Consider the following 14058-nt stretch of genomic DNA (forward strand, 5'->3'; position numbering starts at 1 on the left):
ATGCTTATGATAAGCCGTTGTTTGTTTACCTTCAAGCTTTGTGTGTGCCCGTAAACAGCCCGTGAGCGCCTGCACACGCATGTCATGCAAGTCCAATATACCTCTGTTCACGCGCCGTCCCCACAAATCCAGGTTGGCTTTAAATGCAGCTACTTTATCTGCCAACTTAAAGTTAATTAATTCTTTTGTGGCCCGGTACTGATTGATCCACGAACCGGTACCGGTCCGCGGCCCGGGGGTTTGGGACCACTGTTTTACACTATATTGATGACCTGTTTTTCTAGGCTTTATTGGTGATAATGGTCAGGACCATTATTGCCTTTTTAGCATACAGTATAAGTATAGGACACAAACTAGCCAGACAGTAATGTTTGAATTGTGGAGTGGGCTAAACCTAAAAAAAAAAAAAAAAAAAAAAAAATCGGTCTTTTCTAAGAAGTGTACTATTTTGCTTTATTCTTACCATAATAAAAAATATATTTGTAGAGTAACCCATGTTCTGTTGTCATTAATATCTCCATAAACTTTAATAGGTGGAACTGTCTGAGATATGAACAAATCATATGGTTTGGTATATAAATCTTAACCCTCTACTTCTATAATTATAAGGAACACCTGTACAGCTTTACCATATACGATTCTGAATGGCATCAAACAGTGACCATTAAAATAAATGTTTGTTATTCAGCAATAATGCATTAAACTGATTGAAAGTGACAGTAAAGCCTCATTCACACTACGAGCGACTCACATCGACAAAGCAACAAGCGGCCGTTTATTTCAACAGAGAGCGAGCAACTTCCGAAATATTTATATTTAGAAATACTGTTCAGATGCCGTTTTCTATATAATAATAATAGGCGGCACGATTACTCAGTGGTTAGCACTGTCGCCTCACAGCAAGAAGGTCGCTAGTTTAAGCCCCTGCTGGGTCAGTTGGCATTTCTGTGTGGAGTTTGCATGTTCTCTCCGTGTTCATGTGGGTTTCCTCCAGGTGCTCCGGTTTCCCCCACAAGTCCAAAAACATGAAATGTAGGTAAAAACTAAATTTGTCGTAGTGTGTGTGTGTGTGTGTGTGTGTGTGTGTGTGTGTGTGTGCATGTCCATGTGTGAATGTGTGTATGGGGGTTTCCCAGTACTGGGGTGTGGCTGGAAGGGCATCCACTGTGTAAAATATATATTGGAATAGCTAACGGTTCATTACACTGTGGAGACCCCTGATAATCAGGGACAAAGCCATAGAAAAATTTATGAATAAATAAATAGTTTGTTTATAATAAGCAATGTAGAATGATTTCTGGACAATCATGTATCGCTGATGAATCTATGTAAAAAAATTGCTTTAAATCAAAGGCATAAATTACATTTTAAAATCTTTTTAAATAGATTTTAGTCCGTTATTTTGAGTTTAAATGACAATTTGTGAGCATTAGAGATTTCAAAAAAATCCTAAGCTTCTCAGCAACAGTGTACATTAATACACAACACACTGTGTATTAACTAGTGGTGGGCTGTGCTGTGTTAATGCGAGACTCTTATCGCGGGACTAAAAAATATATATATATCGCCATTAATCTATTCTCAAAGTTAGGTTGGCAGCTGGGTCTGTTCTACGCAAGATATGATGACTTTCACTTTGATATTTTAGCGCGGATGTATACCTGGCCGGTGAGTCGTTTGAAAAAAAAAGTGTCCTTCTGAATCAAATCAGCAGGATGCCCTTTTGGATCTTTCGCTTACTTCGAAGACACTACTGACTATACTTACAAGGACATCTACATCTTAACTGCATTTCTGTTTAGTTCAGTTATGACTTTAGTCAGATTAAGGTGAACAAAAATCGCTGTTTGGAGTTTATGTAGGCCTACAGTTCAAAAACATGTTTAACTAAATAAACAGTTATTAAACACAAGTACATCTTATTGAACATCATTTATTTTCATCACCAATTATCATAGAAGAACAGTTTCACAAGCAGTTTGTGGTGCGTTTTGGAAACAGGAGATAAGCCCCTGGTCTAATGCGTCACCTGGCTTGAGAAACCCGTTCTCAAAGACTTACTTTAAGTCATTATTTGGGTATTATATCATACTGTATATAATATATTACATTGGGGGGCAAAGCAGTTGCGCAGTAGGTAGTGCTGTTGCCTCACAGCAAGGAGGTTGCTGGGTCGCTAGTTCGAGGCTCGGCTCGGCTAAGTTGGTGTTTCTGTGTGGAGTTTGCATGTTCTCCCTGCGTTCGTGTGGGTTTCCTCCGGGTGCTCCAGTCCAAAGACATGTGGTACAGGTGAATTGAGTAGGCTAAGTTGGCCGTAGTGTCTAAGTGTGTGTGTGAATGTGTATGTGGATGTTTCCCAGAGATGGGTTGCAGCTGAAAGGGCATCCGCCATCTCAGCCATGAACAGCTGAACATATCGTCTTGTAATAAACAAATGATGCGCATTTTAAAAACAGCTTGGCCCCTCAACAAAGAAAAGAGACAAAAAGAGGCTGTGTGAGATCATTAAAGGGCACAGATGGTGTCGGGGGGTCAGAAGGGGAGTATCATCATGTCTGAATGAGTGTGTACATGTGTGTTCGGACTCACCCGTGAAATGGAGAGAGGCATGTTGAAGTCTTTACCCCCCTGCAGTCTGAAGCCCCACGGGGCCGGACCCTGTAACACCACACTGTATTTACCGCTCATAGCTGTCTGATATAAAACACACCGCAGAGGCTGCCAAACACACACTTTGAGACTCCTCACAGAACGTCCTGGGAGAGAAAAGAGAAAGAGAGCGAGAAAGAGAGCTTTACACAACTTCATTTATAAAAGCGTCAGGTAGGCATAGAGTGGTGTGGAAAAGTAATTGCCCCCTTACTGATTTCTTTTTTTTTCCTGCATGTTTGTCGCACTTTAATGTTTTAGATCATCAAATAAATTTAAATATTAGTCAAAGATAGCACAAGTAAACACATCATGCAGTTTTAAAACTTATTATTAACCCTCTAACCAGGGTCGGCCCGTGACATTGGCAGTAAAAGGCAAATGCTAAGCACGCTGTACATCCAGAAGGGTGCCAGAAATGAGCGTGGTTAAGTTAATTTTGTTTTCGATATTCCTGACACAATCAGTGATAACGGCAATAACTCAAAAACCTCTTACCCTAAAAAGATCTAAAGTGTGTTTCCTACAAAAACACAAAGCTGGTTATGTTTCACAGCTGTCTTTTTCTTTTTTTTTTTCGCTCAACAATACGACCACTGCTCCGTTTAAGCCTTCGCAATATGCGTTTAGCCAGGAGACCTCGCACTAAGCGGAGCTCTGTAAGGGACCGTCAGAAAAATGCTTCTTTTTATTTTATTTTATTTTATTTTATTTTATTTTATTTTATTTTATTTTATTTATTTATTTATTTATTTATTTATTTATTTATTTATTTATTTATTTATTTATTTATTTATTTATTATTTATTATTTATTTATTTATTTATTTATTATTTATTATTTATTTATTTATTTATTATTTATTTATTTATTTGTTTGTTTATTTATTTATTTATTTATTGCCACGTCCTGTGTGTTTTATTTTAAACACAAATAATTTTCTCTTAAATGAGCACAGTTACTAAAGTAGTCGAATGCTTCATTATAGATCTGTGCATTCTTACATGAACACCTGTGTTATCAAACAAAACACAATGAGAGATTCATTTGCTGCTCTTCACTAAATAACTATAGTAACTTTAATCAATATGCAAATACGATTAAAGTTAAATAGATTTTATAGCTTTATTCAATTTCTGTAAAGGCCATTGATTTTAATAGGCTAAACCTTTTATTTTATTGTCAGTATTTTCTGGAATGGAGAAATGGTCTGAAATCCTTTTTTGGCTTTTGGTATGTAAACACAAAAGAAACTTGAGGCCATGATTCAGACATGCTAAGTGGTTGTAAAAATAGTTACACTTGTGGTGTTTGTGCTCAAAAATGACCCCCATAGGAAATGAATGGGAAATATAAGAACATCTCTTTATTCATCAGAGGTCACCACCGCGGAATGAACCGCCAACTTATCCAGTATTTGTTTTACACAACGGATGCCCTTCCATCTGCAACCCAGTACTGCAAAACACCCATACACACTAATTCTAGGGTTGCACAGTTTACCGGTACTATGGTAGTTCATTTTATCCCCTAGCTCGGTGGTCCTCAACCATCGGTCCGTGGATCAATTGGTGCCGGGCCGTACAAGAAATCATTAATTATTTCCATTTTATTATTATTTGAGCCTGAACGATCTTTTATTTTGAAAAGTCTTTTATTTTGAAAAATGACTATATTTTCGCTTACATCTCGGTCACTTTAGCGCCCAAATTTAACCCAAAAGCAACAAAATGAGTACGAAACAGACGTCTTTGGGAAGTTTCTTTGCCAAGGGAAAACACCAAGTGAAGGAACTGCCAAGGAATGGATCCGCAACTCATTTGTCAATAAGTCAGGTGAATCCAGCATGGCTGTTCAAGAAGATCAACTGATGGAGATCACAAATGACAGCGGCATTTTAGAGGCCATTTGCATATCAAGTTTGTTGTTTCCAATGGAGGTGCACCGAAGGTCACGTGACAAGAATTGACCGATCAGCTTCAGCTTGTATGGATTATTCATAATTCGGTAAGATTTGTTTTCTGCCTGACACGGAGTATGCTTACATGAACAGTGGACACCAATAATCCCATTTTAATATGATTAAGACAATACTCTGATTAAGAGTCTACCATTTGAACAGCAATTTTTAATTATTTAATCCGATTAAGGTCATAAAGAAACTAAACAGAAATGGAATATAGACATGTGAAGTATGCCAATTTTAGTGGCATTATTGAAGTGCAGTACAGACATGCAAACACCCCAATCGACACACAGCTGAATTTTGTGACAGGATGCTCCACACACACGGCTGTTTGACACTATTCTCTGCACCTGTGAAGGACCACAGACTCCTGCATCACAAAATGCGAAGGATTTTTTTCCCATGCGGCATGCGGTTTCAAATTTTATTAAAACAACACTCTTCCAGAGATTCATACTCATCCATTATCTCATTTGTCACGGGGGGCATGCATGAAATGTTCCTTCATGAAAATGAAAGTGCCAAACTGCAGTTGAAGTCAACAAATTAACAATGAAACACCCAAAATTACTTGAAACTCCGAAGGAAACATGGATAGCACAGTGACGTAATGATGTTAATCGAATGATGTGCTATAACATGTAAAACGGAATCATGAAAGGAACATTCAAAAAGCAACTCATTTAAACAACTTAATCATATTATGGTCATATTCAGATTAAGGCAAATAATTTGATTACTGATGTCCACGTTAACATGAAGTAGACCAAAAGATCCTCAAAAGTTGGAATTCACTTCAAAGAAAATAATTGAGAAAATCAGTAAGGGGGCAAACACTTTTTCACACCACCATATCTCAACCAATACTTAAACTTTGCATTTATAAAATATATTTATAAAATCACAAATGTATAATTCTCCAAAAACACCTTATATATGCACAATTACAAATTAGATTTTCATAACACACATTAAAAACCATTTGGAATAGAGAAAGAGAAAAAGAGAGAGTGGTGAAAAAGCATGCGATTTAAAACTAAATTGTAAAAAAAATAAATAAATTGAAAAACAAAATGTATGCAGTGTGCCCATAAAAGTTAATGCTAGGGTATTGCATTTATGCAGCTTTTAAGTGTTTTTTGAAATGGTTGCATGCTTGCAAAACTTTTCTTCTGGCTTTAACACTATGGGCTTTTTTTAACGATCTAGGTGCAAAGTCTAAAGCGTATGGGACAAAAGCATTAAGGACATGTCTGGATCAACTTTTGCTATTTTAACGACAGAAAAATACGTTTTGCACCGTGGCGCATGGTCTAACAGGGTTGTGCTTATCCTCTTAATGAGCTCTGGGTGTGTTTTGAGAATAATGAGAATTAAAACAATCAGACGCTCATCTCACATTCCCTTTAAGAGTCAGTTGTGTCGTGCTATGGCACATTTACTATTTACATGATGGACTTTGTAAAAGGAAAAACTGAATGGAAAAATGAACGATTGCAGCATAAAGATAAAGAATGAGCCTTCTCCATTCGGCTTCTTTACTTTCTCTTTACTTTTACTCTTCACTTTACTCCTTTACTTTCTGTTTTTGAATGCACTCCACTGAAGACATCCATTAGTCTCCATTTTTAATTTTGTTTGTTAAGCACAAAGATTTGTTTCAAAACTATTTTTAAATTCAGTTCTAATTTCCAGCAAATGAACAAGTGAACAATAATAAGGAAGTGTCGTCAAAGTACTGACTTATATCCAAACACACTTCCTGTTCTTATGCCCCATACAGTATGAGGATGCAGACGTCTCCAAAATTTTTGTGCGCATGTTATTTTTGAATGTCGCTCTCATATATTTCTTTATAAAGTAAATATAGTAAATATTGTTACAATTTAAACTAACCCTTTTCTATTTAAATATACATAATTATTAAACGTTATTCATTCCTGTGATGCAAAACTGCATTTTCAGCATCCTTTCTCCAGTCATTAGTCTCATGATTCTTCAGAACTTAATAAAAATGCTGATTCCCTGCTCAGGAATAATTTTGATTAATAATTAATGTCAAGACAACGATAAAACTTAATAGCTAATTTTTTGGCTTTTTTTTTTTTTTTTTTGGTTTTCAAGTCATATTTTTTAATGTTTTCCTGTGTTTTTATATGGAAAACAAATATTGAACACAATTTTTTTTCTCATGACTTTATAATATATAACTTTTTATATTTTTTAACATGTAACTTACCCTTTTACCACAATAAAGCTCAAAGTGTCTTCTTTCCAATAATAAATAATTGTGTTTGTAGCTTACTGGAGTCAAAAACTGTTACTATTTAAATTTAGGTAGGTGTAAATCCCCAAAATTGAGTGCTGGCTAACAGGTTAAAAGCTGGAATACATTTTTAGGATTTTTTAATTAACTGAATGTAAAAACAAAACAACAGCATTTCATTACAATAAAAATCTTCAGCAAAACATTTAATGTCTTTAACATTTGATGAATTTAATGCATCCTTGCTAAATAAATGTATTCAATGCTTTAAAACAATACAAATCTACTGCTACTCCAAACATTTTTATATAAAAAACACTTTGATATATCATTATATATAAATGTAAACATTCTGCATATGTTATTGAAACCTGGCAACCACAACAACAGCACAATAAACAATGCAATCATGGATTTACCTTTAGAAAGCAGCACTTTTCCCAAAACGGAAAACAAAACTCTTCTGTGAAACAAGTCTAAAGCTCCGACACAAACTGATCCAAACAGACGGCAGAAATTCAATTTATACCCATCTATCAAAGGGTGTGTGTGTGTGTGTGTTTTGGGGGTTGGGATGGGGGATGCTAGGCTTACACTCGGATATTTTGGGAACAGACCTTAGACGTGCTGCCAAACATTACGGAGGAACCATCATAAAGCCCCCAGAACCCCAAAACAAAGGTTCTGAGATTAGGATATCAAGATCAGAATGTTCATCGGGACAGATTGGACGTCCTGCCAAGAGGGAACGCTTTAGCCTGCCAATGTGTATCCATACTGTCCAGTAATTCTCCATGGGAAAAGAGTAAGACTGCTGTAAACATTGGAATAGAGATGAGATCCACATGTGATCTGTACTGTCATCATGCATTAGTCAGTGCACTCTTCATCTGCTATCAATCACAGAAATATTGCACTAGTTACACAAATCCAAATGGAAAATTATAGTAATGGGCAATTACTATATGGACAATTGGTCAATTATAGCAATATTAGAGATGTTTATACAATGCTGTGATTGTTTTGTCTGGCTACTGTTGCGCTGTGATTTCCATTTTGGAAGACGTCATACCAGCTAGAATGAGCAGCATCACGAAGGATACTCCAGGCCACTGATAAGATAGTACTTCAGGATAAACTGCAGATCTACTACCAAGTCACTTTAAGATAGTTTCCTAAACCTTTGCATTTAATGTTCCTCGTTAATTAAATGAACTACCCATTGCCACACAGACTGCAGATTCACTATTATCATTCAAACAAAAATTTGAAAAACTAAAAACCCTCTTCCACACGTTTAAACACTTGAGCACATAAAAAATAACAGTAGACAGTAGAATGAATGGATGGACAGTACATTGGATGGTCAGATGGATGGAATGGTCAGATGAATGTTCAGATGAATGGACAAACAAATAGATGAACAGATGAACAGATGAACAGATGTACGGATGAATGGATGGACAAACGAATAGTGGATTGATGGATGGATGGTTGGATGGATGGATGGACGAACAGATGGATGAACGGACAGACAGACAGACAGACAGACAGACAGTACATTGGTCAGATGGATGGACTGGTCAGATGAATGTTCAGATGGATGGACAAACGATAAGATGAAAAGATGTACGGATGGATGGATGGACAAACGAATAGTGGATTGATGGATGGATGGATGGATGGATGGATGGATGGATGTATGGATGGATGGATGGACGAACAGATGGATGAACGGCCGGACAGACAGACAGACAGTACATTGGTCAGATGGATGGACTGGTCAGATGAATGTTTAGATGGATGGACAAACGATAAGATGAAAAGATGTACGTATGGATGGATGGACAAACGAATAGTGGATTGATGGATGGATGGACGTACAGATGGATGAACGGATGTACAGACAGACAGACAGTACATTGGATGGTCAGATGGATGTTCAGATGGATGGACAAACGAATAGATGAAAAGATGGACGGATGGACAGACAAACGAATAGTCGAAAGGATGGATGGATGGATGGATGGACAGTACATTGGATGGTCATATGGATGTATGGACGGATGGATGGACAGTACATTGGATGGTCAGGTGGATGGATGGTCGGATGAATGGATGGACAGTACATTCACTGGTCAGATGGATGGAAGGTCATATGAAAGGAAGAATGGATGATAGATGAATAGACGGTTGGATGGATAGATGGTCTAATGGATGGTCAAAGGGTCAGATGGATGGATGGTTGATGGGTGAATTTGATGAATGATGGATAGATGAACAGATGACCTGATAGAACTGCAGATGGATGGATGGACAGATGAACTAATGGAACTATAGATGGATGCATGGATGAATGTATGTATGGATGGATGGATGGAATCTCAGATGTATGGATAGATGTATGGATGGCCAATACATTGGATGGTCAGATAGATGGAAGGTTATATGGAAGGAAAGGTAGATGATGGATGAATAGAGATTTGGATGGTTTGATGGTCCAATGGATGGTCAAAGAGTTGAATGGATGGATGCCTAATTGGTGGATCCACTGATGAATGAGGGATGGATAGACAGATGGACTGATAGAACTGCAGATGGATGGATGGATGGTATCTCAGATGTATTGATTGATGTATGGATGGATAGAGAGTAGATTGGATGGTCATATGGAGAATAGATGGTTGGATGGATTGATTGACGTTTGGATAGTCAAATGGTCAATGGCTGGATACATTGACAAATGATAGATGGATAGATGGATGGATGGATGGATGGATGGATGGATATACTGATAGAACTGCAGATGAATGGAACCACAGATGGATGGATGGATGGATGGATGTGAAACAGCAGATGGATGGATGAATAAACAACTGAACAAATGAACGAATTATTGAATGAATGAATGAATGAATAAATGAACAAACGATGGATAGACCAACAGATGGATGGGTAGAATGCTGGATAGAATGCTCATTTCTGGGACGATGTCTGTCACAGCAATCTGGATGGTGATTTTAAAATAGACATTAGACAACCGCGTTACTCGTCACACTCATTCATCTGCACCACAGACATCCAAGAGGAACAAGCGGAAGACAAAATCCATCATCAAAATATTAATACTACGAGGTGCTTTTAGGATCACTGACCGTCTGTGTGTGTATGTAAGTGTTATAAGTAAGGAATTTGTCCTGTATCTGACCCAAACCTAATATCAATACTTTAAAACTCATCAAACACCATGTGTTCCCCTCCACACACACTCACATCTAATATCACACACAATAATAAAATCCCATTAGTGACATATGATAAATGATCTACGCAGACGCACACAATAGAGCATTCAGAGGCACGCTGAGCGCTGGCAGTAAGTAGCTTTAGGCTTGAGTGAGAACAGCTGAGACCAAAGCGAGAACAATACACGCAGCCTGTGTGTGTGTGTGTGTGTGTGTGTGTGTGTGTGTGTTCATAATAACTGTTGGATTAAGTGCCTCTCCAGTTTACAGCTTTTTCCAGAATCATGCCATTATAGATCCAGTGGCTCAAAAGACACAAGAAAAGCAGATTGTTGCGTTGTGTTGCGTTTCATTCACCCACTGGTTTTAGATCTGATACGTTAGCATTACAAAGAGATTTAACCACCACAGATAACTCACTACTACCTTATGCATGAGACAATTCTGAATTCATGTATGGTTGAAGTCAGAATGATTTGCCCTCCTGTGATTTTTCTTGTCTTTTACAAGTATTTCCCAAATGATGTTTAACAGGGCAAGGATTTTTTCACAGTGTTCCCTATAATATTTTTTCTTCTGGAGAAAGTTTTGTTTGTTTTATTTTGGCTCGAATAAAAGCAGCTTTAGGGCCCTATCATACACCCGGCGCAGTGTGGTGCAAGGCGCGGCGCAGTAGTCTTTTGGTAGTTTCAGCTTGGCGCAAGAGTTGTTTTGAGGTGTTGCGCTACGCTGTTTAAATAGCAAATGCATTAGCGCTCATATGTGCGCCCATAGGCGTTCTGGTCTAAAAAGGAAGGCGTTCTGAGGCGGACCGCTGGCGCGTTGCTATTTTGAGAAACTATAATAGATTTTTCATTAGACCAAAACAAACCCGGTCTAAACTCCGGCGCAGAGTTGCGCCTCGCTTACGCACTGCTTAATACACACAAGAGAGCAATAAGCAAATATCTTTACATATGAAAAAAATTAAATATTAAGGATATATATATATATATATATATATATATATATATATATATATATATATATATATATATATATATATATAGGATATATCAAGAATAGATATAGGATATAAATATAAAGGATTAAAATATTACAAAATATATTATTTTCTAGCCTACATAAACATGAAAAATCACTGCTTTTATGTCTTCTTCATCTCGGGAGGCTTTTTCAGTTCATTCATAACAATTTGCTTTTGTATAATGTTATTATTATTAGCAGTATTATTTATTATATCCATATTTATATTTGTTTTATTAAAAACAGGGTTAGATTTGCCCACCTGTCAGGTTTTAGACCATATGGGGCACAGCATGTGTTTTAGGATAGAACTCAGGTTTTTGAGCACATTTTTTTATTATTATTCATTTATTCGTTTGCTGGAAATTAGAACTGAATTTAGAAATAGTTTTGAAATTTTGAAATTTGCGCTTAACAAACACAATTATTAATAGACTAATTGATGTCTGTGCGTAAAGGTTTCCCTATCCAAGAGCGAATGTGAAAGTAGATCCATTATCTCTCATTCTCACGCAGTAGATGCTCTGTTTAACAGCTTTCTGTTAAAAAACTGTGAACTGTTTGCTTGTGAAATGCTCAGTTTTTCCACTTAGACTTACTTTGCGTCCTGTAAATAGCGAATGCGCTCTTGGCGTGACGCAGCTGACTCTTAAAGGCAATGGGAGATGAGACTCTAATTGGTTTATTCTCAAAACACACCTATAACTCATTAAGAAAATAAACTCAACCCTTTTAGACCATGCGCCGTGGCGCAAGGCAGATTTCCTGTCCTTAAATTAGCAAAAACGCGTCCTGACACGCCCTGAAAGCGCTTGCGCCCTGCGTTTTGCGCTCTGCACATGGACCGTCAAAATAGAGCCCTTAAACTTTTTATAACCATTTTAAGGTCAATATTATTAGCGCCCTAAAAGGCATGGCATGATAACCGGTTTCAAGGTTTACCTCGGTTTGGAAAAATCAAGGTTTTAAAACCACCACCATTCCTACACTGTCAGAAATAAAGAGGCTGCCACTGGAGTGGTAACTTTTTAAAAGTAACCAAGGAGTCCTTACTAATACCTCAAGGGAACATACTAGTATATAAAAGGTACAAATACGCACCTCTTGAAAATTTTAGGTACTAATACACACCTTTGTTTCAATATGGACCCTTTAAGTACAAATGTTTACCTTTTGAAAAGGTACCACCCCAGTGACAGCTCTCGTACCTTTATTTCTGACAGTCTACGGTATATTCTAAGTTTTTATGTGTTTTTACGATTATTTTGTTTCGTTTTTTTTAGGGCAACAGTATCTCCACATCAAAAGCTATTGGTCAGGCCACGATTCAGCAAACATCTGAAAAACAAATCGATTATAAACCAGCATCCAAGCATGCTATAGAGCTGAACAGTGCTGTGGTTTCACTTTACATCCTAAAAAAAGAAAGACGTAAAGATGTAAAGAAAGCAGTGTTTTTGAGACTGATGAAGACAGCAGAAGTTAATGATTTAGTTCATTTATTTACCCTGACTTGTTTTCTGTTACAAAATATTTTAAATGTTCATTAAAATAAAATATATTGTGTTAAATGGGGAAAAAGTTGTCTTTTACCCAGACATTTAAAAATGGAACATATTTTAGAGCAGTAACCACAATACCGTACCGTGAAACCGGGATATTTTTATCCAAGGTTAACATACTGTTAGAACTGGCCCATGCCGAGCCCCTTAAGCAGTATTTGTTTTCGATCGTCTACAGAACAAACCGCTGTTATAAAATGACTTGCCTAATTACCCCAACTTGCCTAATTAACCTAGTTAAGTCTTTAAATGTCACTTTAAGCTGAGTACTAGTATCTTGAAAAATATCTAGTCAAATATTATCTACTGTCATCATGGCAAAGATAAAGTAAGTTAGTTATCAGAAATGAGTTATTAAAACTATTATGTTTAGTGTTGAAAAAATCTTTCTGTTAAACAGAAATTCTAGATTAGAATATTCAGGACTTCAACTGTATGAACAACACACACAAACTGTCTGGCTATACTGTACGTGACCCAACACTAATCTAATTTAATCCCAATCTGTCTGCACTGAATCAATGCAACTACACCAGACTAGCAACTCATTCAGTCATCTGAATGTTGTTGACATTTATAAACCTGGAAATCTAACTAGAAAATCTAACTAGAAAATGACAATATTGTTTATGTCTAGAGCAGGGGTTGCCATACTTTTCAGCTCGCGATACCCAAAATAACAATTACAGTGACTTGCAACCACCACTAACCGCGCAGGTTGTTTATCTGCACAACTCTGGTTTACTTTGCACTCATATGCTATATGCCCTTAATGCCATTGTATTGTTTACAATTTTATTATCTATGTATATTTTTAGACCACATTTTATGTACAATGTACTGTAAATTTTATTTTTCTTAAGACTCCACTATTTTTTATATTTTTTTATATTAATGTTAAGCACCTTGGGTCTGAGAGTAACGCAATTTCGATTCTCTATATGTCTTGTACATGTGGCTGAATTGACAATAAAGCTGACTTTGACTTTGAGGTGGTTATAAACATACAAACATTGTACACAACAGTGCACACAAACCAATAGGAACTACTTAAACAAACTTATTAACAACACAAAAAAGTGCAACAGTCTAAAAATCATATAATCTTTAATATTAATCTCACTTAATAAGAATGATGAGCACAATGTTTACAGCACAAGGCTATTCTTGGTTTAATTTTGGAGACCGAAACTTGTAGATCATCCTCTATGTTCAATCGTGGCCTTTATTTTTAATGCATGCGAGTACTGTAAAAGTGTCAAAATTTAACATTGTGCTGTTCAATCAATGTGTTGCAACCTATTGCGGTGTCATACCGTAATAAACCCAGGGGTCACAATCCAA

General features: G+C 36.7%; 1 protein-coding gene across 15 annotated transcripts in view; it reads right to left on the reverse strand.

The window, feature by feature from the left end:
- Positions 1–14058, reverse strand: part of pdlim5a (PDZ and LIM domain 5a) — a 134749-nt gene that overhangs the window by 115532 nt on the left and 5159 nt on the right. For 9 of the 15 annotated variants that reach the window (XM_087251670.1, XM_087251668.1, XM_087251669.1 and 6 more), the window contains exon 2: positions 2590–2756. In XM_087251670.1, coding sequence (XP_087107796.1) covers positions 2590–2688 — 99 coding nt within the window. In that variant the 5' untranslated portion in view covers positions 2689–2756. 15 annotated transcript variants of the gene reach the window in all.

This window comes from Danio rerio, chromosome 5, assembly GCF_052040795.2.
Source record: "Danio rerio strain M-AB ecotype USA chromosome 5, GRCz13ab, whole genome shotgun sequence".
NCBI lineage: Eukaryota > Metazoa > Chordata > Actinopteri > Cypriniformes > Danionidae > Danio > Danio rerio.